This window comes from Parathielavia appendiculata, assembly GCF_033297405.1.
Source record: "Parathielavia appendiculata strain CBS 731.68 unplaced genomic scaffold N657scaffold_2, whole genome shotgun sequence".
Classification (NCBI taxonomy): domain Eukaryota; kingdom Fungi; phylum Ascomycota; class Sordariomycetes; order Sordariales; family Chaetomiaceae; genus Parathielavia; species Parathielavia appendiculata.
The window spans coordinates 246,099-272,648 of record NW_026944221.1 but is presented as its reverse complement, the minus strand read 5'-3'; the positions used below and the strand labels follow the sequence as shown (position 1 = coordinate 272,648).

The 26,550-nt window shown below is 55.3% G+C and overlaps 8 protein-coding genes and 1 non-coding gene across 9 annotated transcripts; 5 read left to right on the top strand and 4 right to left on the bottom strand.

The window, feature by feature from the left end:
* Positions 1–194: 194 nt before the first annotated feature.
* N657DRAFT_536627 (ankyrin) lies at positions 195–485 on the top strand (the record flags this gene model as incomplete). The annotated part of the gene is made up of 1 exon (XM_062787784.1): positions 195–485. A coding segment is annotated over one exon (291 nt), but the record flags the coding sequence as incomplete, so codon positions are not given.
* A 4,222-nt stretch (positions 486–4,707) lies between these two features.
* N657DRAFT_668789 (uncharacterized protein) lies at positions 4,708–5,664 on the bottom strand. The gene is made up of 2 exons (XM_062795457.1): positions 4,958–5,664; positions 4,708–4,858 (listed from the first exon to the last, which is right to left on the bottom strand). The coding sequence occupies exons 1-2, from the start codon at positions 5,399–5,401 to the stop codon at positions 4,790–4,792; spliced, it is 513 nt and encodes a 170-aa protein (XP_062650524.1). The 5' UTR covers positions 5,402–5,664; the 3' UTR covers positions 4,708–4,789.
* A 2,793-nt stretch (positions 5,665–8,457) lies between these two features.
* On the top strand, positions 8,458–11,856 carry N657DRAFT_610772 (uncharacterized protein; the record flags this gene model as incomplete). The annotated part of the gene is made up of 10 exons (XM_062790339.1): positions 8,458–8,921; positions 8,984–9,150; positions 9,201–9,682; positions 9,740–10,079; positions 10,138–10,627; positions 10,677–10,942; positions 10,996–11,092; positions 11,153–11,385; positions 11,461–11,572; positions 11,726–11,856. The coding sequence occupies exons 1-10, from the start codon at positions 8,873–8,875 to the stop codon at positions 11,854–11,856; spliced, it is 2,367 nt and encodes a 788-aa protein (XP_062650523.1). The 5' UTR covers positions 8,458–8,872.
* A 269-nt stretch (positions 11,857–12,125) lies between these two features.
* On the top strand, positions 12,126–12,214 carry N657DRAFT_t42. The gene has a single exon. It is a non-coding gene; the product is annotated as a tRNA-Asp (tRNA).
* Positions 12,215–13,418: 1,204 nt separating this feature from the next.
* N657DRAFT_640615 (uncharacterized protein) lies at positions 13,419–15,076 on the top strand. The gene is made up of 2 exons (XM_062792005.1): positions 13,419–14,666; positions 14,785–15,076. Exons 1-2 carry the CDS (start codon positions 13,704–13,706, stop codon positions 14,866–14,868), a joined length of 1,047 nt encoding a protein of 348 aa, XP_062650522.1. The 5' UTR covers positions 13,419–13,703; the 3' UTR covers positions 14,869–15,076.
* Positions 15,077–15,751: 675 nt separating this feature from the next.
* Positions 15,752–16,337, bottom strand: N657DRAFT_630719 (uncharacterized protein; the record flags this gene model as incomplete). The annotated part of the gene is made up of 2 exons (XM_062790999.1): positions 15,752–15,922; positions 16,071–16,337. 2 exons carry the CDS (start codon positions 16,335–16,337, stop codon positions 15,752–15,754), a joined length of 438 nt encoding a protein of 145 aa, XP_062650521.1.
* Positions 16,338–18,351: 2,014 nt separating this feature from the next.
* On the top strand, positions 18,352–19,038 carry N657DRAFT_538124 (iron reductase domain protein; the record flags this gene model as incomplete). Its single annotated transcript, XM_062787798.1, has 2 exons — positions 18,352–18,557; positions 18,651–19,038. Coding segments are annotated over 2 exons (594 nt in total), but the record flags the coding sequence as incomplete, so codon positions are not given.
* Positions 19,039–19,678: 640 nt separating this feature from the next.
* N657DRAFT_653188 (DUF159-domain-containing protein) lies at positions 19,679–21,019 on the bottom strand (the record flags this gene model as incomplete). Its single annotated transcript, XM_062794377.1, has 2 exons — positions 19,679–20,884; positions 20,993–21,019. The coding sequence occupies 2 exons, from the start codon at positions 21,017–21,019 to the stop codon at positions 19,679–19,681; spliced, it is 1,233 nt and encodes a 410-aa protein (XP_062650519.1).
* Positions 21,020–21,267: 248 nt separating this feature from the next.
* N657DRAFT_687165 (beta and beta-prime subunits of DNA dependent RNA-polymerase) lies at positions 21,268–26,455 on the bottom strand. Its single transcript, XM_062796873.1, has 3 exons — positions 26,076–26,455; positions 25,896–26,007; positions 21,268–25,841 (listed from the first exon to the last, which is right to left on the bottom strand). Exons 1-3 carry the CDS (start codon positions 26,168–26,170, stop codon positions 21,381–21,383), a joined length of 4,668 nt encoding a protein of 1,555 aa, XP_062650518.1. The 5' UTR covers positions 26,171–26,455; the 3' UTR covers positions 21,268–21,380.
* Positions 26,456–26,550: the final 95 nt, after the last annotated feature.

Here is a 26,550-nt window from a genome sequence, read left to right as displayed (position 1 = left end):
AAATCCCATCAATGAATACCCAAGCGGGATTCTCCCCACAACAAGAAGAACCGCAACACCAGAATGACGACCCCGAAACAAACCTCAACACCCTCCTCGTGGTCTCGCAACAAGGAAATCTCCCCCTCGTCCAACACCTCCTCACCCTTCCACAAACAAACCCCAATCCGCCGGCCACACAAGACTTCTACGGCCGCACCCCTCTCCAGGAAGCCTCTCTCGCGGGGCACCTCCCCATCGTGCGCGCTCTCCTGGCCGCGGGAGCAGACCCCAACACGCCGGGCGGCAACAACGGCGGGCTGACTGCCTTGTCGCTCGCGGCTCGCGCCGGCCATCTCGCAATCGTCGAGGTGTTGCTGCAGAGCGGGGCAGATGTGAACCTCCCTGCGGCGCGATACATGGGGCGGACGGCGTTGCAGGCGGGTGCGGAGGGCGGGAGTCTGAAGGTGGTGGAGAGGTTGTTGGAGGTTGGGGCGGAGGTTAATGCGGCGCCGGCGTGGAATAGTGGATGCACGGCGCTGCAAGGGGCGGCTGGGGGAGGGCATGCGGAGGTGGTGGAGGTGTTGTTGGAAAGGGGGGCGGAAGTGAATGCGGGTCCGTTGGGGAGGTATAAGTGCCTGACGGCACTGCAGGCGGCCTCGAAGGCGGGGTCGAAGGCGGTGGTGGAGAGGTTGCTGAGGGCTGGGGCGGATGTGAATGCCGCTGGGTGTTACTTTTGGGGATGTACGGCTCTGTACGCGGCGGCGGAGGGAGGGTTTGAGGGGGTGGTGGAGGTGTTGCTTCGAGCTGGAGCCGAGGTTGAAGTGGTAGAAGGGAATCCCAGGGGGTGGACTGCACTGAAGGTTGCGAGGGTGAGAGGCCATGAAGGGGTTGTGAAGATACTTGGAGACGCTAGAGAAAAGGCAAGGGATAAAGAAGTGGTGTTGCCGCTCATGGAATAACTGGATAAGCATGAAGGGAACAGGATGTTCAATGTTGGGATGGTGAATAGAAGAAAGAGCGCTTGCTGACTGGCTCGATCAGCGAGACAATATATCAGGGTCAACACGCTCAGCCCACTGCCGATCCCGAAATTGTAGAAACAAAGAGCTAGGTCCCTTTCTCCAAGATACCTGGTAATTATGAGGTTGCAGCTGGTGGCCCCTTTGACCATTTTTTTCTCCACAAAAGAGTGTCTCTGACATGGCTGGCCATACCAAACAAGAAAAGACCGTTGTGCGAGTCCATAAATGACCCGACTGGACCCTTCTACTTAGACGCTTCATAGACTCAGCCAGTGCAGCCATCAGTGTGGTCTTGCCTTGATGGTCCGGTTGCCCGTCACAGAGTACCGTAACAGCAATGTCCATCACCCGCCGACCCAGAAACCCCACGGGCGTGATGGTCACCTTGACCTTTAGACTTTCTCAAAACCCTCTTCTTTTTCCCATAAAGTCCACGGTTCCGACACGGCCCAGGATTCCTCGCAGCCACCGCCGGGGTGGTGGATTATGTCCTCGGCATGCGTTAGGGGCACCACTTCGTCACAACACCAGTCCAACATCGCTCGGACTGACCAGAAGTTGGTCATCTCTCGCCATGGTATCAGCCCCATCACTGGCATCTTCTGATGCACTCCCAGTTCTCTCCTTCCAGCGATAAACGGCGGTGTATAACGAGCCACTAATTGATTTGTCGTTCCATCATTCGTTGTCGTCGTACTCGGCCTCGTTTTAAGCTACTGAAAGGCGGTCCCACAACGTCACGGACTTGAGGACACGAGTGATGCACCAGGCGATGGCGCGACCACTATGGGGGGCATAGGGATTCTCCAACCTTCCCGCCTTCGCCGTGAGCTTTAGTTCCGCATCCTGGGAACCCGTCGCTGCAAGTCTAGGGATAGCCCTAGGCCCCGCAAACAATTCTCTTGTTGCCATGCTCTCGCCGGTCCAAATCAAGAATCTTCCATGACCAATCATTTGGGCAACTCGGTGCACTACTGAAGTTCCCCGACGGAAACAAGCTTCGTACTTGTGTCGTGAGAGTTGTCGGTGAGTAATGATGTGCCGAAAAGACGGGAGAAAAAGGCTTCAGTCTGCGTTGGCCTCCAGTAACCTGGACTCGTGAGGCCTCGCCATGGGCGGAGGTAGATGATTTGTGCTCATCGATTTCCTGCAACATAATTGTCTCCAGCTTCAACATGTCGTGCCTGTAGCGTAGATGGCAGAAATTTGCAATGTCAAAGCTTTGCCCAGTACAGTTGTTAGCTTGAATGTGGCAATAATCAGAGAGGGCTCATGATACTTTCAGGGTTCCTGTCGGCTCGGCCGCCCGTGATCCGTCTGGCTTCCTGACCTCGCTGCATCCGGCGCTGACGCGGAATAATGTGAAGTCATTAAATAACTTCTGACGGCTGAAAGACTTTGAGTGCGAAGTACTCGACGTCGTCTCTGGCGTGAGGAGGGCAGGACTGGACAACCTGTCTCCCACACCGGTGCAATCGAGTACGGTGTTCTAGGGACCACGTGCAATGTATACTCGGTGCTACGCCTGGGGTAAGGTTAACGCACTTATTTGATGGGCCATCGTACGGATCCGTACCAATCAGCGCTTGACTCGCTTCTGTTGCTGCCGAGGTCAGCTTGGGCGCCCGTCATCTCCTGAAACCGGCTGGTGCTGGCAACATGTCAACACAAGGGGGAAAAAAAAGAAACAAAAAAAGGGTCTCTACTACTACATCACAAAGTTCCTACAGGGTTACTTTGGCGGGCCACAAAGCGGCACGGTCCTTCATGTTGAGAAATGGTGGCTAGGTCACCGAGAAACGCCGACACTGTTTAGGCTTAGCGTTATGAACTTAGTTCAGCCTTTGTTTTGGGCTGCCCGAGCGGTACGTTGCCAAAGGGGGAGCGCAAAGGCTTGTTTATAGTTACCCAGCCGGCAACGCTTGAACTGTCCAGTATCCCGCAACGCTATCCATCCGCTACTGCTTGCCGGCCTTTTCAAGGATTTCCCTCATACGTCTATGCAGTCCGCTATGTTCTCTTTTCCACCTCCTGCCCCCCTGGAAACACTACCACCGATCACACCGGACGAATCAACACACGCCCTACTCGTCCTCCTCCTCCCGGGCCTCCTCACCCTTATTAAGCCCGCCATCCGTAACGCCCTCTACCTCTGGCTCGTCACCCCATCGTCGGCCTTGACTCAACCTACGCCCCTGCCTGGGGCATCTTTGATACCATCCGCTGGCGCTGGTCATGGTGCCCGTGCAGGCGCTTGAGGCCGCGAGTCTCGCCTTTGTGGGGCGCATGGCGGCGTGAGTTGGGGACGAACGCAGTCAAGTCCGGCCGCGTTGCGTTCCGCACTATCCTTCGCATCATGAAGCCCAAACTCGTCGCCGTGGGCATCGCGGTAGCGGCCGGGGTTCCGGTCGCCATAGCCCTGTCGCTCCGGGCCGCGAGCTCCTCTGCGTGGTATCCGAGCGATTGAGAGGAGGTTGCCGAGGTTACGGCATACATATGGCGCACGATCGATTGGTGCTATATATATCATGCGGCATCGTCGTAGTTAGCGAGCATTGTACTGGCGAGAAGTGCGAAGTGGTATCTATATCAGAACCTGGCAAGTAATCTGCTGTATGTTCTGCCGTAGACAATTATATCCGAGCTTGGGGTTCTGGACGAGGGCAATGCGTGGAAATACCATAGTTTTGTTTCCGGTGGGAATTTAGTGTTTTTGTCGATATTGTGGTTGTGGATGCGTTGTGGGTGTGGAGTTGGATGACAGGGAGGGCGAGGTTGGAGAAGTTCCGGGAAGGTTGAGCGTAAGTATAGAGAGGACTGATAATAACCAAGTTCCGAGTCGTCCAATCCACCACCATCAAGCGAACAATTCCCAACGTTCCTGTCTCTTTCCAAGCCCATGGTGGTCAGCTGATGCCGTCGGTCACAGGCCGTTCTCTTCATTACCCTCCTCTTCGCCACTAGCCTTGCTCCAAATGGAGCAATCACGAGTCAATCCACGGCATTCTCAGGTGGTTCAAGGATGGCGTCGTTGACCATCATGAACCAGATGCGTCAGGGACAAGCGACGTTGGGTGGGCACCTGTCATATAAGGCGACCCGGCGAGGTATGCAAGGAGAGTTACTTTCTGTTGCCTGTCCTCGTAGAGGCCGGAAGTAGGGTTGCAGAGTGGGCCGCCATGCACGCAATTATTGTCCCTTGATCTCGTCGAGAACGGAGACGTGTAGTAATGCTCCAAGTCCTCTCGCCGAAGTCGCAGGATGCCAAACCGGCCCGATCGTCGCAAGCCTCCAAAGAACGACACCAAATATTTCTAATACCGTACCTTAGGATGAAGTGCCAGAGAAGAGTGATCTGATGTATAATCGGACGGTATATTCTCTATGTGACCAGAGAAACTTGGAGGTTGGCAAGGGCCAAGCGTTCGTTGAACACTAAGCTACCTACTGTACCTACCTAGAGCACCCTAGGTGCATGTAACGTTAATGGATGGAGCTGCCTTTTAATAGTCTGATTTCCATAACATGCACCGAGCGCCCTACCGACCGATTCACAGAAACGTCGCGATGGGCTCTTGATTGATGATTGTACCCTGGGCGAGAGTCAAATATCTAGCTACACTTCATTCTGCTAAGCCTCTCCTCTCCCTTTCATTTTGCTGACCCCGCCTTCCCCCCCCCCCCTCCTTCCCCCTTTACAACTAGAAGGAATCGCTTCATCTCGGCCGCATCACGCTTGGGATTTTGTCTCCTCATCGAAGGGTTTCTGCGCTGCTACCAGTGTTCTACTTGCGTCGCGCCAGGAGCTCCTCAGGCATCCCTTCAGGACCAACCCCCGAACTAGCAATAGTAAGCTGAAGAAAGGGGAGTAGTTAGCTCATGATCTTGATAGGTTCTCTCAATGTCGACGTGATGGTGGCTCTAGTTAAACAGATAAAGGACGGGGCACGTACCAGTTCCTCAACCTTGGCATCGTCCAAGCCGACAATATCATACTTGGTAGCCCCATCCGCAAGCACCAGCGTGTCAGGCTTCACCGACTCGGTGCAGTTGCTGTCGCAGGTGTCCTCTGCACGCCGGCGGCTGACAAACCAGTAGCGTGACCCCGTGTAGTTGTACCTCGAGTTGGGAGTCATGCAATACCAAGTCTGTCCATTGATGTCAGCCAGCCACTTGGGCGAGCCGCAACCACCGCCGGAATAGCCCTGGGCATTGATGTGCCAATTCGTCGGGACGCCGCGGTAGGCCACGCTGACGGAGTTGCCGGTGCAGCAGACGTTGGGGTTGATGCCGGTGCAAACGGCGGCGCCGCCGGAGCAGTCGCTGGAGCCATGAAAGTAAACATCGATGGCCGAGGCCGAAGCGACTAGTCCGAGGAGAACGTGGCTGAAGTGCATTTTGGACTGAGATATATAACTCAAGGCGTTTAAGACGAGGAGGAGGGTGTGGATGAAAGGGTTGAGGATGAAATTTCGGAAGTTAGATCAGGGAGAGAAGACGCCCGTTTATATACCTCATAACTGTCATCTCAAGGCTCGTTCATGGCCTTGGGTAGAACCCACCAGTACAGCGCTGTTTGGCTTGTTCGGTAACTTCGGTTCCCAACGTCTCCATAGAACAAGGCAAGTTGCGAGATGTGGATTCCCAGTGTGCATGACTATGTAGAGTAGAACAAGTTTGGAGCTGGGGCGTGGAGCCTGTCAGCCTGATACTACAGTAATATCCCGAGGAAAGCTGGTGTCGAATCAGATAGCCTGTGATACTTGGCTTACCTGGTTGTCTACGATGCTGACTTGCCTGTTTTGTCTCAAGGCAGGCTAGCCAGGCAAACACAGTGAGACAAGCGCTAGGAAGTGGAAATAGCCTTCTGGGCGGGCATCTTCAAGGGAGAAATGACGGTGAAGACTTGCATTCCACTGGGCGGTTAACGAACGCTGTAGGAGTTACCTACCTACCTGGTAATCTGCTCAGTTGGTTACGGCAGCTATTGAGGCGTAGTCACTCGGCAGCGCACCTTGTTGGCTCTTTTGAACTTTCCGTAAGCTGGCTCGAGGTTCGGTCGCGGGGATGGTGCATTCTACTAGTCCGAGGAAGCTGACAAGTCCGAGAAGCAGAGCTTACCAAAGGTGTTAGCCGACTGGGCCTACATCAAGCATGTACAGCGTTGTATTCCTTCCTACCTTCCCGTTGTACCTGATGCTGACAAGCTCCAGAATTCTGGAGCAACTGGGTCTTCAATACGTCTGCCTCTTCCGGGACAAGGTAGGGCCTACCATCTCTACCTAGCTAGGTTGACCTCGGACGCTCTACTCTGAAAGTAGGCGAGATCAAGCATCTCTTAGGTCTCCATGTCATTCTGTTGTAGGTGCCTTAACTCACATATCCAGGTCTTTTGCACCTCCTTGCTTTTTTCATGCCATCCATACATGCGTGCATGTGGCTAGCCAGACCTCGAGCGTCTGAGCCATCTCGCACATTACCTTACATTTCCTCATTATCACACTGCCATCCCTCCCTGCATTACATCACACATTCAGACCCGGGAACTCAATAAGGTCTTTGTCACAAGACACTCTTGCTTACCTTAAGTAAAGGCCCTGCTCAAGAAAAAGCACTCTTTCATGCTTAGGCGGCTGAAATCGTGATGCTCCACCCAAGCTTCCTTTAGCGAAGTTATGAACTTGCCGGCAACATGCTTAAGATACCGGCTACTTCGCGACACTCCATCGGTGGCCGCGATGTACCTGAGCATTTGTTGTCGGTGGCTCAGTGATTGAGAAAACGAAGAGGCAGACTTTCGTGGCCTGTGTACAATATCCAGTGAAGGACGGATTCGTAAGCCTGCTAACAGCGGCCGCCATCTCCGAGGGATGAGTGGCCACGATGCATGAGACGATGGTGGCAACATCATAGTCCTTCCTGTGTCATATATATGCAAAGGAGGTTGCGATGACCGACGCCGGGCGGCAGGTCCCGAGCTCTTGTTCGGGTGACCCCTGGCCAGATGCAGAAGGGTGCAAATGAATGAAATTAAAGGCGGCTGTCGTGGATGTAGACTTGAAGTTCGAATTCAAGTTCTGCAAACTTTGCGATTGCATTGTGAAGCAGGCTTGCTTCTTTGTCATAACTCAACAGCCAAGTATGATCGCAGTTGATTAACGTTACAGTAGTTAGCACTTCACACAACCAAGGTGCCCGGGATTCACAGCGCTTCAACATCCCATCAATGCGCGCTCAGGCTGCCGCCAATTCAGAGCCGAAGCTCTGCTCCTTTCTGATGGTGTCAGTTGCTTGTGGGTCATTACGTCTTTCCCGGCCCGATCAGCTTCAGCCGCTCCTTGTCCTCGGGAAGGAGCACTTTTAGGTCTACGTTCCTGACCAAACCGGAGTCATCCAATTCGGTTTCCCTTGAAAGTGCTGCAGAGGCCGCTCTCTCATCCGAGGAATTCGAAATGGGAACATAATTACTTCGACAACCATGGATATTCATGGATGGAAACCCTCGTCTTTCCTGACTCCGCATGTCTATTTGGCATTGATGCTTTCCTCAGAACACCTCGCCCTCAAAATTCAACTCTCGCTTGGCCATTTTTTCACATACCTTATTTTGGCGTGATTTTCATAATTTCTGTGATGCCAGTCTCATGTCCGCGGCGCCATGTCGAGGTTGTTGCCCATGGGACAACTCCAGCCCCAATTTCATGGGATCCAGATCAGCTGTTACTATGGCTACGGACTGCCGTAAGCAAGGGGCGGCACATGTGGAGGATGGGCCGTCGGACCGCTAACTTTACTATACGCAAGTTGATTGGCTATAGGCTGATTAATGTAAGCAGAATCGGCTACGAATGGCCTTCAAAGTCGTGGAGAGATGGAGACGGAGGCGGCACAGTCAGCAGAACAGCATTGAGCATTGCTGGCCCAGGCCGGCGATTTATCCAAAGTGGGGAGAGATTACCACCATGCTCCCAACGGTGACAGTTTCGGGAATCCGACAACACCAGCAAACCAAGGACCTCGACAAGGCCCGTCGTTGACAGCGAGTCTGTCGTCTGCGGACATAGTCGAATAGCTGAGAGACCCAAGCTTCCATTAGTACAAACCGGCCGTCTAAACAGAGCTGGACTCTGACTCTGAGTCCATCTCATTATCTCGACGGGAGTCTCCTGCCCGCCCCAAGGTTACATCGGACCGTTGCAAGCCACCCTCGTCCAAAGGACACCGTCTCCGGACTCCCCCGCGAATCATCAAGCACCGGTTCCCTCTTGTTCTGTAACGCTCGATTTCTCGACTTCCTGATTCGCCTCTAGGGCCACACCCCCCAACGCCGCGGGACATGTGCCCCGGTGGGTTGCATATCGAAATCGGCGCTTGCTTCCGCTTCTTACGCTAGTCCCTGGCTCCTTTATCTCGAGCCTGTTGGTCAGCTTGACCAAGTCCTGGGGCAAAATTGGGGAACCTCACCTTGCCCTTGCTTCTCAATTTATTACCTGGTCCTGTTAATATGGTTCCGAGGCTGACACCATGCCGATCTCATACGCTTGGGGTCGAGGCTATACTCCGGGCCCTGCAGATCAATCTATCCCCCACCCATCAGCTTCATGAAATAGGCTGCTATGCTTCCGCAGGATCCATCCTATCGGTGACAATACGTTGCCTCACCCGGGAGTGCCGTTCCGTGGGCTCATTGACGAGAATGCGGAGTGCAGGACGGGACGTGCCTGCCAGACACACGTCTGGGAAGGTACCAGGCGTTATTTATGCCTCGCCAGTTTCCTGTGAAGACCTAATGGGTTGAGAGGGAAATTTGTCTTTTTTGGCCCAGCCTGACTCCGAGCCAGCTTGTCAGCCCCAGCAGCATTGGAGCCATGAAGTTTCTACGCCGCGCTGGGACGACCGCACTCGCGGCGTCGTTGTGTAAGTCTCTGGTCCCAATTCCCTTGCAAGACGGCCTACCGAGAATGACTGACACTTTCAAGGCCTGCAACAATGCGTCGCCCAGATGACCGAGGGTTCCTACACCGACGCTGAGAGCGGCATCAAGCTGAAGACCTGGACTGCCACCGATGGGACCCCTTTCACCTTTGGTCTGGCCCTACCCTCCGACGCTGTGACAAAGGATGCCACCGAGTACATTGGTCTCTTAGTAGGTTAACACCTCTCCTTGCAACGGGAGCACTCCGCTAACCCGTTCAGCGCTGCCAACTCGCCACCGACACGTCGCCCGGGTGGTGCGGCATCTCCCACGGCCAGTCCGGCCAGATGACCCAGGCGCTGCTGCTCGTTGCGTGGGCATCCGGAGAAACCGTCTACACCTCGTTCCGCTACGCCACGGGCTACACGCTGCCGGATGTCTACACCGGCGACGCCAAGCTGACGCAGATCTCGTCCAACGTGACGGCCACCGGCTTCGAACTGCTCTACCGATGCGAGAACTGCTTCGCCTGGAACCAGGGCGGCACCAGCGGAAGCGTTTCAACCAGCCAAGGGAACCTTGTCCTCGGTCGCGCTGCCGCGAGGGATGGTCTTGAAAATCCCACGTGCCCGGACGAGGCCACCTTCGGGTTCCACGACAGCGGCTTTGGACAATGGGGGGCGCCGCTCGAGGGCGCTGCTCAGGCGTCGTATGCGCAGTGGACTGCGTTGGCTACGACCGTGCCGGAGACCACCTGCGGCGGGTGAGTCGGCTTCCTCACTGCCAGGAACTGCATGGTGTGCTAACTAGACGGCAACAGCACCGGCGGCCCGGGCGCGCAATGCATTCCTGCTCCCGAAACAACATACGACTACATTGTCGTCGGTGCCGGAGCCGGCGGAATTCCCGTGGCCGATCGCCTCAGTCAAGCGGGCCACAAGGTGCTGCTGATCGAAAAAGGACCGCCTTCGACCGGCAGGTGGAACGGCACCATGAGGCCCAAGTGGCTTGAGGGTACTGGGCTCACGCGCTTCGATGTTCCGGGGCTGTGCAACCAGATCTGGGTCGATTCTGCCGGCATTGCCTGCACCGATACCGACCAGATGGCAGGCTGCGTCCTGGGTGGTGGAACTGCCGTCAACGCCGGTCTCTGGTGGAAGGTGAGCTCTTCTGGACCCAACGTCAAGAATCCAATGTAGGGCTAACAAGTTGCGCCAGCCCCCTGCTAAGGACTGGGATTACAACTTCCCCAACGGCTGGAAATCCAAGGACCTCGCCGATGCGACAAGGCGCGTCTTCCAGCGCATTCCGGGCACCTGGCACCCGTCCATGGACGGGAAGCTCTACCGACAAGAAGGATACGAGATTCTCACCAGCGGGCTCTCCAAATCCGGTTGGAAGTCGATCGTTGCCAACGACGTGCCAAACCAGAAGAACCGCACCTTTTCCCACACCCACTTCATGTTTGCGGGCGGCGAGAGAAACGGCCCGCTGGCGACGTACCTCGTTTCGGCTGACGCGCGGAGCAACTTTGATCTGTGGACAAACACGGCTGTCAGAAGAGCCGTTCGTACTGGCAGCAAGGTGACCGGCGTTGAGCTGGAGTGCCTGAGCAATGGCGGTCTCTCGGGGACCGTCAAGATCAAACCCAAGGGCGGCGTCATCTTCTCGGCTGGTGCTTTCGGCTCGGCCAAACTACTCCTCCGCAGTAAGTCAACCATGATCGTAACAAAATTGCAGGACTGACCAGTGTACAGGCGGTATCGGTCCCGAGGATCAGCTCGAAGTTGTCGCGAGCTCCAAGGACGGCGCCACCTTCACACCCAAGGCTGAGTGGATCAAGCTCCCTGTCGGCTACAACTTGATCGACCATCTCAACACCGACCTCATCATCACCCACCCGAACGTCGTCTTCTATGACTTTTATGAGGCATGGAACACGCCCAACCCGAGCGACAAGGACTTGTACCTGAAGAAGAGGTCCGGTATTCTTGCGCAGGCGGCGCCAAACATCGGCCCAATGGTAACCTCCTTGGGATGGGTATGCCGGCTTGACACCTGCTGACTGTAGTGCAGATGTGGGAGGAGGTCACCCCCTCGGACGGTATTGTCCGGCAGTTCCAGTGGACTGCCCGAGTGGAAGGCGATGGCCGGTTTACAAACGACACGACCCGTAAGCCATCCACACTCCCGTCTCGCTCCAAGTACTTGTGGACATGCTAACAGCCTTCAGACGCCATGACGCTCAGCCAGTACCTCGGCCGCGGCGTCGTATCGCGCGGCCGCATGACCATCACCCCGGGCCTGGCAACGGCCGTGACGGAGCACCCGTACCTCCACAACGCCGGCGACAAGGAGGCTGTAATCCAGGGCATCAAGAACCTGCAAACTGCGCTAAACGTGATTCCCAACATCACCTGGGTCCTGCCCCCGCCTAGCGGCACGGTTGAGGACTACGTCAATGGCGTAAGCCCCTTCCCTCCCTTTCTGTCCCAATCCTTGTTGATAACACAATGACTGACCCTGTATGTGCGTGGGTAGCTCCTGGTTTCCCCTTCCAATCGACGCTCCAACCACTGGATGGGCACGGCCAAGCTGGGCACCGACGACGGGCGGACGGGCGGCACGTCGGTGGTGGACTTGAATACTAAAGGTATAGCAAACTCCCATATTCGTGAAATGTTTATCCCGCTTCATCGCTGTCTTGGGAACCGCCAATCACTTCCCATTCCCAAGACGGCGCAATTGCTCCGAAACACTCCAGACACATCTGAAATAGGAATGTCACAGCTGACATTTGTTGCAGTGTATGGGACGGACAACCTCTTTGTGGTGGATGCGTCCATCTTCCCGGGCATGACGACAGGCAACCCGTCGGCCATGATCGTGATCGCGGCGGAGCAGGCGGCGACCAGGATTCTGAGGTTGAGGAAATGAAGTGTGGCGCTTAGCGGTGGTCTGGGTGTGAGCTCCAAGGGTTGAGGTCTGACAACCGATGTAAGAATCGAGTTAGTGTGGGAAAATCAAGATTATTGTCCTCCAGTGCATTCTGTTGCACCCGACGCGTTGCTCACTCCAGTTGTGTTCTACCCTTGACTCAGGAGCAAGTGAATCTTTGGTCTTTTTGAACCGCACTCCATTTAGTCTTTATAAACCAATAGCGAGCAGCCACTGCCAAGCTACGGTGGGTGAGCAACACCTACAATTCTTCCGTAGTATAGTGGTCAGTATGTGAGCTTGTCATCCATCAGGGTCGACGTCGCTCGAGACCCGGGTTCAATTCCCGGCGGGAGAGACCGAAACGGCGGAGCCAACCCAACCGGCAATTCCGCACATTTTTTCGGAAATATGTCCAGGGTCTTTTTTGGTGTTTCTTAAGCGTTTCAGGGGTTGGCCAACCTTTCAACCAGGAAGACGCGACCGCACTCCTGCCTTGCGCAAAAATCGTGGGCAACTGGACGTCCGAATCAAGTCCACAACCCTTTCACTTTTGCCGCAACACCGTCAAGAGCTGAGTCTCCGCTCGCAACTTGTACTTTTCCTTTCTCTTTGGAGAGCGCCAAACCTCTTTGTCATAATGTCATTGTTTCCTTGTCTCGTCTGGACAGCCGTCTGTTCCTTCTGCATGGTAGGACTTGGGTAAGTATGTTTTGAGGGCTTGGCTTGTTTCTTGAACACCTGAACTTGGAGGAGTGAACTGAAGGAAGGAATAGTCCTTGCTTTTAAGTGGAAGAATGAGGCGTCGAGAACAACAATAAAAACTTAGGAGAGTAATACATTGCCGAAGAGAAAGAAGAAACCCGAACGTTCAACGGCCAGTTGCGGCCGAGAAGCCAAGTCAGTTTGTACGGTAGTTTGTACTTTTGTTACTCACCAAGCAAAATCGCTTAGAATCGAATTTTTTCGTCGGGCAGCTTGAAGTTATTAGAAGTCGAAGCCTGGAATCCATGTATCCTGATACAGCTGGTTGGCGGATTATCACGGTCATGTAATCTATGGATGGCCAAAAAGGTTGGTTCCCATACAATCAAATGGATGCTACCACGCCAACAATACCCATTCTCACTGGGGTTGCAGCTCGTAGGCTCGGCAGGTTCATGAATGCAAAGGATGATTTGCATGTGGGCTCAGGGGTAGAGGTGCGATGAGAATAACTTCTACTCCGACCCTCATGGGTGCACTCGCTGGCTTGATTACACTCTGGCCCTTCGCTATTCTTTATGTTGTTCCATCCACTGTGCCGTGCAATAATTTTTCCAGCCATCATTCCATTCTATTCCTACTGCCTGCACGGTTATAAGCCGTCACCTGCAAAAAGCAGCACTGTTTAGTTATACGAATTGTGGAGGAGGAAAAAGAAACCCACGAACCTAGCTTTGACGTTTCTGACTTTCTGGCCCTCTTCGTTTCTATATTTAAGAGACAGTATAAGTGCAATGCCGCGACTGCTCAACAACCACCCCTTGCTTGCACATTCTCGTGTCTCTCCCCCATTCAAAGTTCATGGCAGCTGCCAGCCAGTTCACACAACTCTTCCCTGAGATAAGTATTCAGTGACATTCTGCTATTTTTTTTTTCCAGCGGGCGTTGAGCAGGCCGGTTTTTCACTTCCTTTTTACTCCTTTTAGCACTTGCACTCTTGCATTCTTGCACAATCTTCAACTTTTGAAGCGTTGTGGCTGATTTTACTGCACTGAGCATCGCCATTCTTCTCACACCACCATCGTTCAACCCTTCAATCCCCAGTGCATATCACCATCCTAGAGACAGCAGCATCGCCCATCATGTGCACCGGCATCATCGGTCAGTGCCAGTGCTTCAGTTGCATGGACCTTCCTACGCCTGGCAAGGTTCTGCGCATCGATTTCTGCCCCACGCGGCAGGATGAACTCGTCGGCGTCTGGACTCCCTTCTCGCCCCAGACCGGAAAGCTCACTCCGTGCTCCAACCTGACCTTTGACCGCGTGCGCGACCCACTCTCATGTCATTTCAGAAACATGGACGTTAACCAGGGCACCACGGCAAAAGCAGTCACTCACACCGACACCAAGCTGAAGCGGCCTGAAGACGTTCAGAAGGAGGAATCACTCAAAGACGCTGCCAATCACGCCCTCTCTCTGGGCTCAGCTTCCAAACCCATCGAGAACGACCCTGTTGGGGCCGAGGTGGAAATTCATTTCACGCCCATTAATGCTGCCGCAGTTGCGAAACATGCTTCTGCGACCACAAACGAGGACAAACCCGGAGCGATCAAAGCCATGCCCACTTTCGATTACAACGACCTGGACAAGACAGACAAGGCAGACAACATTGACAAAGCCGGCCACATGAACACAATGGACAATGATCCTCACGCCACCGCCTATGAGAGCAACACCGAGAGCAATACCGAGAACGACAAGATGGACATCGACGATGCGCCTTCTGCGGCCGCGGACCCCGGCGCCGGTTCTTCCCACGAAACTTCCACCAACCCGACCGACAAACGGACCGTCACCAACGTTTCCGCTGCTAGCGCTGGCTCCGTTCAAGAGACTCTCTCCAAGCAGACGGCTAGCGCCACTAACACCAGCGGCTCCCTTACGCCCTCGAGCCGCAAGCGCCTCCCCGACAGCCGCCCGCGCACTCCGGCCGTTGCTGAGGCCGCCGCCAGTGTAACGCGAAACAACGGCCAGTGGACGCACGAAGAGACGGTGAAGTTGCTGCTGCTGCGGGCTAAAGCGGTGGCGTTTGAGGGTATAGCTGAGGTGAGTTATCCTTCTGCCTTGCCTTTTTGTTTCTTTCTTTCTTTTTCTTTTTCCTCTTGTCTCTCGCCAAGTCCCCGGATCGTCACGAGAGATCAACGCTGATCAGTATTGTGGACAGTACCTCCCTGGATGGGACGCTGCGGCGTGTGAGAAGCGACTTTCCGAGCTCGCGGGCAAGCATGGGTTTAAGGCTTTTATTTGAGGAAGGACCCCAAGGGGGTCCTTGGAGAACTGCCGTTGCCGGGTTGGCTGGATCCGACAGGATCGGCAGAGGGGAGATACTATCGCCGCTGCTGTGATGGTTGGATTACGTGGTCGGTCCTGAGATAGAGACCTTCCAGGTTATTAGATGCCCGGGCGATCACCCGGGACGGGCAACACGCCTAAAGATACGGCAATAGGAGATCCTGGGCCGACATAGGTCCCTTTTTCTTCTTCCACGAACGTATCACTTTCAGTACATCTCGGCGAGGTACTCAGTTGCCTGGAACCACCTTGGACCTCAAGCTCGTTCGTTGCCTTCCAGGTTGCAATGGCCGGACGCAGTGCCACCCAAGACCGCCCACACCTCTCGATCTGTGGCCAAGACGTTGCATCAGCCCGGTAAGGCGCTCTATTAGGTCATACGGCCGCGTCGACCAAGCGAGCAATGCGAGCCGCCCGACATCCTCCTGAGTCCAAGCCCGACGATCGCTGCCGGTGACGTTACCTGCGGCTGTTTCACCGAAAAAGCCCCTTAACGCTACCTACCAATTCCGTGAACAGCCACCTCTGCGAGAGCACCCATGACACGCCAGCTGTTGGTTTCCGTGCCGGTCTTCATTCCCTGACACGGCCTGGACATCGAGCGGAATTGGGGACTATATTCGGTTCACCAAGTGTTCTGGGTATTCCGAAGGCGCATCTTCCAGTTGCACTGAATTATAGTTCGAGCCTTCGAGGTCCCCGGATACATTGAAGATTTGTATATGTACTATCACGAGTACATATGGCTCTGTCCAACCCTCACACTGTTCTCCATCCCCTTGATTCCAGGTCGATTAAACCGTACTTGACTGCTGTGGCAGTGACGAAGGCCGATTCGATCATGACTCCCCACGGTAGGTGAAACCAGTCACCCTCACATCGACCGTCACCTCGAACCACGGCCCACTTCGAGTGGCTCCGGGTATTACGCAGTGGTCAAGCTGGAGGGCACAAACTGCCCTCACAGAAATAACAGCAAACGAAATCGTTTCCACCAGGGCAGACACCATCTGCAGATTCCATAGGTTAGCATTAGCCTCTGGCTCATTAGGGAACCATTGCCGTTCGGTTTCGACAAGGTGTAATGATCAAGGGAGATAATCGTAAAATAATTGGTAGTTTACCCCGAAGCGCAACTCCCGGGCAGCCGTCGCCAACATTGCGCCACAAGCAGGCCGTGTGGAAGTCTTTGGTGGGACAGTTGCGGGTGATGCGACAGCCCATGACGTTGTCGGGGTCGTTGGGGCACGGCCAGTTGCCGGGCGAGCCTTGGAGGGCGTCGCCGCCAAACTGGTCTCTGCAGACGTTGTGGTCCAGGCAGATGCACCACTTGGTGTCCCAGGAGCCGGAGCATCGGCCACCGACCACCGCGAGGACGACGGGAGGAAGGAGGAGGGTGGACAGGGCGGCAATCACTTTCATCATGTTCGTTGGGCTCCGTTGATGAGGGCGAGAATGGGAGTGATGTGGTAACTGAGATACAAAGGGGGTGGGTACCCTGTCAGGTTTGTGATGCAGAGGGATTGTGGGCTGAGAGTGTTTGGTTAGGTACATTTAGTATCTCAAAGACCAGGAGCAGAATTATGCCCTTTGTCTTTAAGCACTTTTATTCACCGTCTTGCACTTCCAGCTGCTCTTGAATCTTCTTGGTGCAAGCCGGGTCATCACAGACGCCGTTGGTTCGTATCCTGGCGGTGCCAAGTCGCAGCCGGACGATGTGTAACGCTGCAGTATGGCGGTATGGACCTCTCAATGGCTAGAGGTCGTTGTTGGATGCTGAGTGGAGCCGATGGCTTGTCGGACCTGTTGAAACCGGGAGCAGCTTCAAAAACTCATCGACTCTAGCAATGTCAGCATCAGGTGAGGATTTTAAGTGCTTGAGCTGCGGCTAGCGCACAAGGCTGTGCAGCTCGCTGTTGATTGCTCATTACCGGTGTTGACGCTGGACACAGCGACTGCAGAAGTGCAGAGTGCGACGTCGCCATGAACAGTGCGAGGTGGTACACATGGTCCCTTTCAGGAAGGTGGTGCACCTCGGATCCAGTCCGAACTTCACGCGTCCGCTGCAGGTTTCTTTTGGAATACCTTCAGGTGACATATAACGTTGGGTGCGCTGTGTAAGATGTGGTTGAGTTGGGGATTCCTCATGATGAATATGCGCAGGGCAGACCTCACAATGGTAGCCGCCTGTTTGCCAGTTCCGGTTACCACACGTAGCGGGCACCCTTACAGGTCCCAGGGGGGGAACCGGGGGCGGGGCGGCGCAATTCTGGTGCCGAAGGACGCTTTGACGGTAAGACCGACTATTGTTGTCATCTCGGCGGAGCGAGCTGAAGAGAAGTGGACAAGTGCTATAGCATCCAAACGTTAGAACTACAAGCAAGAGGTCCGTGTGATGGATATTGCCCCAGGGGGTTTCCTCTACTTCTTAGTGTCCGAGGTGAAGTTGACACTCGTTGACCTGGTGTTGGAGCCAGGGGACTGGGTGGGAGATCCCGGCCGTGAGCGGGACTCGTGCTCAAGTGACTTGAGGCACCCTTGCCATACGCCTTGTTTCAGGCTTTGTCCAGTGCATCGTCCCGAGCCTTCTCATGGGCTTGGCCACCGGCAAGGTATACTAGGTTATCCAGAATGTCCCACTTCCGAGAGCTTTTAGGGTATATGGCGGGCTATATGGTAAATATGGTGTGTCTTAAATTGATTTAGTATGTTAGAAGGCTTGTTGTCAGGCATGTTGGGGTTGGCACACTGAGTGTAGTAAGTAATGGATTGAGAAAATCCAAGCTCAATGTTTTATAAGTTGATTGATGCCTGGCAGTATTGGATTCTTTACTGGCGATCTGGTACGCGAGGACGAAGTTGATCCTTTATACCGAACCTGTACATCACAACAACTAGCATGAGCTTCCCCAGGACTAAGGTACTGGGCACGCTTCCCCAAACTTCGCTTATACTCAAGCATCCAGTCGTAGGCCCCTTCTCAGCCTCCTCATTCGCAGAATTACGGTCAGTTAGATGGTACCAGTGGCTGTCCACCCAAACATGCTTCATCACGCTGTGACTCAGAGTTCCTAAACAACGAGCAAGATGTAACCCCTAAACTTGGGATGAGGTGCACCGCCAGCAGTCCTTTGTGAGCAACTGTGATAAGTCTACGCTTACAGTCATTGAACAACATGGCAGGTGCAGGCTTCGTGACTCTCGCCTTCTCATTCCCATGCCCAGTGGAGCCTTTCCGTTCAGGTCAGATACCAGACCGGTAGATGGCGCCAACAGCCTCGAAGAGACAAACAATTTTGCATCTTTCACTTATCTACACAATACCTTAGTCTACCGACAGGAACATGCAACACCCAAGTCATTGCTATCAATGATGGAACCGGTGCTGATTTGGGCAGCAAGCCGGTCTGCCCAACAAACTGGGAGTGCTCAGGGCGGCTCATACATTGATGTAGAAACGGGCATCACCTTCTACGGACTTGGCTCTCCCGCATCTCCAACCGGCTACTCTTTTGGCATGCTGCTACCTCAGAGCCCGACGACAGATTTTATCGCGCAGATCATCAGTCCCCTGACTGACGGCGACGGGTGGGGAGGCGTCAGCTTGGGAAGCTCCATGGTTGGGCCCCTTCTGCTCGTCACATGGTAAGTTAACTCCGCGCAGGTAAAAGAGGGAAAAGAAAAGGGAAGTAAAGGGAAAGAAAAGGAAACAAACTGAAAACCAATTCCAACTCCCAGGGCCAATGGGGACAAAGTCATGTCCACCGCCCGCATCGCCAACGGCCACACCCCAGACGCCGTCGTACCCTACACAGCCAACCCCATAATCATCCTCCCCATTGCACGAGGAACCTTCGTCAATAGGACGCACGTCTCCTCCACCTTCCTCTGCAGCGGCTGCATCAACAGCGACTCATTCGACCCGGCACGGGCCGACGGCTGGGGCAGCAGCAACCACAGCGACGTCTTCTTCGGTTACGCCTTCTCCCAGACAGCGGTCGACCACCCGTCCGACATCAACACCGCCCTCTCCGACCACACGGGCACGGGCTCCGGGTACGGCTCGTTCCGCGTCGAGTTGAGCGATATCAAGTCGGACGAGTTTGAGCACTACGCTGCGATGGCAAGGTGCGGGAATTCCGGGGGGGAGCCTGGGCTGCCGAGTACAGGTTCGGCAACTAGCCAGAGTGGACAAACGACGACTTCGACGACGGCAGCGAGTTCGGCTTCCACTGCTGTCCCAGCTGCTACCGCGATGAATCAGGAACCGGAGGACGGGTGTGATGATTCGGAATGTGACACGCCAAGCGGGTCAGATTCCAGCTATCGAGAGCTGCCATATGTCGAGTTCTATGCTTTGCTGCTGCTCGGGGCGATGTTTGTGTGGCAAGCGTTGAGGGGTTGACGCGGATGGGGTTGGAGGCGCAGGGGAGTGGGAGAGTTTCTGAAGTCAAGCGCTTCCAAATGTCAGGGGCGTTTGAGAGTCTTGCGCGGTGCGAGGGGTGGTGCCCAACACAGGCATAGCATGAGGGACAACTATCTGCAGCCAGAGTTAGCCTGAAAGAAAAAAATGAAAATATAAAAAAGGTTGGTACCAAAAGATACTCATGATTGGAACGTACCCACCCCGCTTCCATAGAAGGTGATATCAACACGCAATCATGCTATCCACTGCACTCCGTAGGCCACCTGTCAGTTAAGGGGAGGCGGATACTCAAAAACCAACGGGAAACCTCCACGGCCGATATCTCAAGCGCAATGACCGCCTAAGCGCTGTTCCCAAAAAACTTCGTGATCTTCTGGCTTCCCTCCGCCTTTACCCTGGCCTTGGCAGGGCTTCTGCCGGTGTTGCTCGTCGCGCTGATCTTGCCTCGAGCCTCTGGCTTCTCTTTGATCGGCGACGCCCCCTTGTTCGACGGCCCCTTCTTCGCCGGCGGTGCTCCTTTTACGGGCGACGAGTCGGCCTCCCTCTTGACACCCTTCTTCGGCATGCCCATCCCTCCATCATCAGCATCCCTCCCCACCTCCTCCACCGTCTTCATCTCCGTCTTTCCCGACTCCTTCTCAACCTCTACCTCATCTCCACCCACCCTTTCCGCTTTCTTCTTCTCCGCACCTTTGGCGAAGAAATTCGCGATATTCCCCTTGTTCTCCCTGCTCGCCACGGGTATGACAAAGCTGGGCGAGTTATTCCCCACCTTGCCGACCTCCTGACTAACCGGATACACCTCGAGCTCGCCCTCAAACGGCCGCAGTACCGCCTGCAACTCCTTCCCCCACTCTTTCCTCCCCGGGTCCAGCCACCTCAACATGGCCTCGGTCCCAGGCTCCAGAATAACCGGCATCCGATCATGCAGAAACTTCAACTGCTTGTTACTGTCGGTCGTGATCACGGTATACGTATAATGCTCCCCCTCTTCCCCTTCGTACCGAACGCAGTCCCACAATCCCGCAAAATACATCAGCTTCCCGTCCTTGCGCTTGACGTAGTGCGGGATCTTGTTGCTGCCTTTCTTGAGCCACTCGTAAAAGCCCTGCGCGACCACGACGCAGCGCTTGCGCCCCTTCATCGACGCCCACATGCCGCCCGGCGAGGCGAGCGAGTCGTCGCGGCAGTTGATGGTCTTGAGCATGGCGCCGTAGTCTGGGTTGCGCTTCGTCCAGGACGGGATGAGGCCCCATTTCATCGACTGCAGCTTGTAGTGGGTTTCTTGCGGCGGCGCGTCTTGCTCTTCTGTTGGGAGTTGGTGGTGGTGGTCCGCGTCGCGGTCGTCGGCAGAGGCGTTGGTGTCGGTGTTGGCATGGGATGTACTGGCTCGTCCCCAGCCGGGCACGTCGGCGCGGTAAACGATGCCGTGGTAGCCCGGGGCAAAGTTGTAGCTCTGACGCGGGGCACCGTCGCCCTCGTCGGCGGGGGCGTCGTCGACGGGCATGTCGTCGTCTTGGAGCATTTGGCGAATTTGGGAGGGCCGCTGTATCTGTCAGCCACAACGTACAGAACCGAGATAAGGACGGTCGCGTCGCGTCAATTCGACTGCGACGGAATGAATGCCAATGGAAGCGAGTTTGTATTAACTTACCAAGGCCAGCGCGTATCGACCGCACATGTTGGGTTGGCCGCAAGACCACGGTGAGTTGATTCGACTATGGGCGTTTGGCGGTGATGAGTACCGGTGCAGGAACAAACTAAGGCAGATTGTGTCGTTGCAGTTGTCGCACTGTAGATGACGTCCATGGGTAGACGTCCCGACTTGGAGTGGATCAACGCCGCGAGATGCTGTCGCCAGATCACGTGCGGCCCTTAATCAGCTCCTTAGCATATGTAACGTTAGTTAAAACATATTTTTTTCTTTACCTTTTGTGTAATCCTGGGCAAGGCACGAGACGAAATCTCTGGGGAAGTCATCTATGGTAGTAATATAACATGCTGACAACTCTCTTCTACTTCCCAAGTAAACGCACCGCCGTCTACGCAGCGACACTCACCATCTGGGCCTGCTCCATCACCATCCCACTCCTCCGTTTCTCGATCCTTGCCTTCCGCCTGATCGCCTCATCCTTCTTCCACGCATCCTCGAACAGCGTCGGCTTAGGCGCAACCTGATGATCCCGTATCCCCAGTCTCCTGACGACCTGGAACGCCCCGGTACCGATCGACATGGTTTGTCCCATGATAATACACTCGCTAACCCCCAGAATTTTATCCTTCTTCATCCCCGCCGCCGCATCAAACAAGTGATCTGGCGTCTTCTCAAACGACGCGAGCTGCAACACACTATCGCGCATCTTGGCCAGCCCGAACCTTGTAATCCCCAGAATCTCGCCCTTGTACGTCATGACATCCGCCAGCAATTCCATGTGACGGGGATCGATGCCCATGTCGCCCATGACCGACCCAATTTCCTTGGCGATGGTCGTGCGCGCCGCCTCGATGCCGAGTACGTCGCGGCACTCCATGACGCTATTCGTGACACACCGCGTGCCAACGACGCCCTCGGTCGTCATGCAGGCGCGCAGGCCGTACCCCTCTACCAGCACCTTGTGCTCGTTGCTTTCGCTCGTCTGGATGATGGCCCGCGCCGCCTCCGGGTAGCCCGAGATGGCGACGTGCGGCAGCATGCGCTTGAGGAAGTTGACGCGCAGCTGGAAGTCGGCGGCCGACTCGTCCATGGCGCTGGACACGAGCTGGCCCTTTTCGATGGCCGCGGCGCGGACGCGCGCCGCTTTGCGCTGTGCCGCGGCGTCCTGCCATGTGTTGCGCACGATCACCTCGACGCGATCGCGGGCGATCCGCAGGTCCTCGGCTTCCACCTTGAGCTTGAGCTTCTTGGCCCTGACGATGGCGTCGGCGATGTCCTTCATCGAGATGCCCAGTTGCATGTCGGACAGCGCCTGCAAATCCACCTGCAGAACGATCTTAGCCACGTCCGGAAGCCACTCGTCATCAATGTACGAGATGACATCCGAGATATACGTCTTCTCGATCCTGCCCTTGACCACACGCGCTGCTTTGATATCGGTCTTGTTCTCCAGCTCGCACGTGATGACGGGCGTACTAATGAGTTTCGACGCGTTGATGATTTCTTTGATACGGGGCACACCCTGGGTGATACTCATGCCGGCCACACCGGCGAAGTGGAACGTCTTGAGCGTCATCTGCGTGCCGGGCTCGCCGATCGACTGCGCTCCAACGGCGCCCACGGCGTGGCCGGGCTCGACCCGCGCCTTCTTGTACTTGTGCAGACACATCTGGATGAACTGACGAAGTGTTCGCTCCGAAACCTTGGCGACGCGGTCGACATGCGCCTGTGCCTTGGCTTGTATCCTTGCCTGCCGAGTAGCGTCGTCGAGCTGGTCCTCCTCGCCGAGTTCGCGGCGTAAATCCTGGAGGACATAATCAAACGGCTTGAAGGGCTCGCGGAAAGCGTCGACCTCCATCTCGAACCCGTCCGTCCTAACCGGCTGCCACTTCTCGAGCTCTCTCTTCATCGAAATGTCGTCCGGGATGCACGGGTCCAGACCCACCGCTTTCCGCGCCTTGGCGAGTTTGATCGCATGTTCCCGGATGTAGTCGCGGATTGTGTTGAGATACACTCTGGCGCTCTCGTGCTCGTCAATGGCGATCAGGACGTCGTGGTCCATGCTCTCACGAATCGTCTCGTCGTCGTACTTGATCTCCTCATTGGTGACGAGGTGTCGCCTGACATACTTCCTCCTCTCGTCGTCCAGGATCGATTTGCACAGCTTCTGGATTTCCCAAGGCAACAGAGACGGTTCCGAGTTGCTCCAGGTGATTGTCTGGGCATGGTTCCATGTCCTAGCAAAGTCGACGGGTTTGGCGTCGCCTTCCATGTCCACGGGATCAAGCCGGTCGGCGCCGTACTGGAACTGAACAATTCCCCCTTCTGATGTTCGGACAGTGTCGTCATATTCTGTCGAGAGGTCTTCGAGAGACTTCATGAGTCGTCTGGACATGTAGCCCGTCTCGGCTGTCTTGACAGCGGTATCGACCAGACCTTCTCTGCCCGAAATGGCGTGGAAGAGGAACTCGGTCGGCACCAGACCAGTGTAGAAGCTGTTTCTCACGAAACCCTTGGACGGGGGCTGCCGCGCGTTTTTGTGAAAGTGCGGCAGACTGCGGTCGTTGAAACCGTCGGGCACACGCTTGCCCGAGATAATCTGCTGACCGACGCAGGCAACCATCTGGGCGACGTTGATGTCGGAACCTTTAGAGCCCGATTTGGCCATGATCAGCGGAGCATTGTTCTTGCTCAGATTCTCGACACAGTAGTTACCCGCCTGCTGTCGAACTTTGCTGAGAATACCCGAGATGGCGTTCTCAAGTGTTTCCTCCAGGTTGCAGCCGGGAGCCTTTTCGAGCTTGCCTTGCCGGTAAGTTTCAATAAGGTCATCGCATTTCTTGTATGCATCCTCCACAAGCTGAGCTTTGTGGTGTGTTAGGGATCCCGATGGCCACACGTCGCCAACGCCAATCGAGAAGCCTCGCAGTGTCAGCGTCCTGGCGCAGAGCTTAGCCAAGCGGTTCATGGCAGCCGCCGCATAGTCCGGTCCAAAATCACGAAGGATCACGTAAAAAACCGAGTTCTTCTTGCCTCCTCCGACCGTCGACTTGTCCATCCTGCCGCACATGACCTCGGAGTTGCGAACAACCAGGAAGGCGTCGTCGATGTCCATATCCGGGATCTGGCCGTCCTTCTTCTTCTTGAAAACCTTGTTTTTGGCATCGAGGTTCACGAGGACAGGAGACTCCTTGTTCGGGCGCATCAACACATTAAAAATTTGCTTGCCCGTCCACAAAGACTTGGGTTTGACGATTGCGGGCGGAGGCAGTTCGAGGTAAGTGTCGCCCAGGAGCATCTGTGTGCAGATGTACGTGAAGGACGCCCGGTCAAAGAAGCGATCCTTGCTGCTCAACAGGTAGGCGGCAGTAATGAAATCCTGCGTGGCCGCAATGATGGGTTCGCCGTTCTTGGGAGTGATGAGGTTGTTCTTGACGCCCATCAGGTTGATGGCCTCCGCCCTGGCCTCCTCCGTCTGGGGAACGTGCAGATTCATCTCGTCTCCGTCGAAATCGGCGTTGTACGGGGTGCAAACGCATTCGTTCAGACGGAACGTCCGCCAAGGCCGGACCTTGACGAGATGGCTCATGATACTGAGCTTGTGCAGCGACGGTTGCCGGTTGAAGAGAACAATGTCGTTGTCCTCTAGGTGGCGCTCCACAACATCACCGTATTCCAAGCCATTCGCATGCCTTTCGCGAGCTTCCTCTTTAATGATCTTGAGGTTGTACTTGGCCCCGTCCTTTTTGATGATACCCTGTGCACCGGGCCAGATATTCGGCCCATTGCTGACGCGCTCCCTGAGCTTCTCGATGTTCGCGTGGTTTACGCGCTCTGGGTATGTCAGATTCTTGGCCACTAACTGCGGCACCGCTACCTGCTCAATACTCAAGTTGGGGTCGGGCGAGATGACGGTTCGCCCAGAGAAGTCGACACGCTTTCCTGAAAGGTTGCCACGGAAGCGGCCCTGTTTGCCCTTGAGACGCTGGCAGAAGCCACGGATGGGCTTTCCAAATCCTGGCTGGTAAAGGCCGGGAACATCACTGTTGACGTACATGCCGACCTGCAGTTGCAAGAACTCCCATTGCTCCATGATCACGGGCAATGCGACTCCTTTCTTCAATGACTCTCGCAGGTGGCCTGCATAAAGAATGATTTCCGATAGCTTGCTCGTGATGTCATCCTCGTTACTGGCGTTTTCCTGGGCCACGGACGGGCGAATGCAAATCGGCGGGGCAGGAACATATTGCCAAAGAAACATTTCGGGTCGGCCCTCGGCGGGATCCAATCCGAGGAGCTCGCAGTCGGTCGGGCTGATAGCCTTGAAGAGATTCAGGACTTTGAGGGGGTTCAGGTCATCCATCGCCTTCCGTGTGTGCTTCTCCAGTTCGGGCGTGTATTTTTTGGCATGCTCGAACGACGCGTCGAACTCGACCTTGCTCTCTGGGGCAATCTTCTTTTGGGCCGTCGACTTGTTGAATGCTGAGAATTTGTCGTGGACAAGCTTCATGACGCTCAACTTCCGAATTGCACCTTGGATAGAACCGCAATAGGGACACGTCCTCGCTTTCCTGCACTGTTCATTGATCTTCTTCAAGATGGCCGAGCGTCTCAAATTGTCGATTCCGGGGCGACGCAGCTCCTTCAGGAACTGGCGCCGCTCCGGTTCCTGCAAAAGAACTCTCGCGCAGTCCTTGCAAATATTCTGCAGCGTCGCTTGGATGTACTTCAGGTAGCCAATGTGGAAGACGGGGAGCGGTAGTCGGACGTGACCGAAATGACCGGAACATTCTTGCAGCCCAAGGTGGCATGTGGCACACTTGCTTTCGCGGTTTGTGCTCGAGATTCCCTACCGAGCATGTTAGCTCGTGCCGGCGCAACTGGATGTGGCTGAGCTTCTCACCAGGCGAGGGTCGAGCGGGCCGTGAGGAAACGCTGTTCGTCGGTTTTCGACATCGTAGAGCAGGTTATCAGAGACCTCGAGCACACCCTGGCTCACAATGTCTTGATGTGATCTATTTTGCATAGCACATCAATCTCTGTCACCGAGACGTTGTATGACAACGCGGCAAGGAATCCTTACTGGACGCCAAACTTCAGCGCCTTGAAACGCTTTGGCAGCTGGTCTACGACCTGGTCTTTGCGTCGGCGCAGTGTTGTTTTTGTTTCAACAGCCATTTTCCCTCGGTCGATATGACGACGGACGGTGCGGATCGAGCGATGGAAGGTCCCGATGTGCCCTTGATGTCGTTGCGCAGGGCTACCTGCTCATTGCGGGCAGCGTTGACCGTGCGAGAATGGGTCGGCCGTTGATCGCAACCGGTTTTGAGGGTGGAATTGAAAGTAAAGCACTGTGTTGTCCCCTCGATAGGTCGCGCGCGTTGCAATGCTGCTGCCGAGGTCGGTGGCGGTCAGGTTGTGGTTTCGGTGTTCTCTCGGTCAGATCGCGACGAAAATGTTGCCGGCGGGGCATCCAGAACTTAGAACGCAAGTGACTCCAAATTCTTGAGCCATGCGAGTCGTGCCCCACCATCGTTCCGCTCCACTTACGCCGAGAC

Excerpts from the sequence above, each read along its gene's own strand:
- N657DRAFT_668789 (XM_062795457.1), bottom strand. The coding sequence starts at position 5,401 with ATGCACTTCAGCCACGTTCTCCTCGGACTAGTCGCTTCGGCCTCGGCC. Across the intron at positions 4,859-4,957 it reads ATGCCAAGGTTGAGGAACTG|CTTACTATTGCTAGTTCGGG; the intron begins GTACGTGCCCCG and ends CCCTTTCTTCAG.
- N657DRAFT_687165 (XM_062796873.1), bottom strand. The coding sequence starts at position 26,170 with ATGGCTGTTGAAACAAAAACAACACTGCGCCGACGCAAAGACCAGGTC. Across the intron at positions 26,008-26,075 it reads GCGCTGAAGTTTGGCGTCCA|ATCACATCAAGACATTGTGA; the intron begins GTAAGGATTCCT and ends TATGCAAAATAG. Across the intron at positions 25,842-25,895 it reads GCCCGCTCGACCCTCGCCTG|GGAATCTCGAGCACAAACCG; the intron begins GTGAGAAGCTCA and ends CATGCTCGGTAG.
- N657DRAFT_640615 (XM_062792005.1), top strand. The coding sequence starts at position 13,704 with ATGTGCACCGGCATCATCGGTCAGTGCCAGTGCTTCAGTTGCATGGAC. Across the intron at positions 14,667-14,784 it reads CGTTTGAGGGTATAGCTGAG|TACCTCCCTGGATGGGACGC; the intron begins GTGAGTTATCCT and ends TATTGTGGACAG.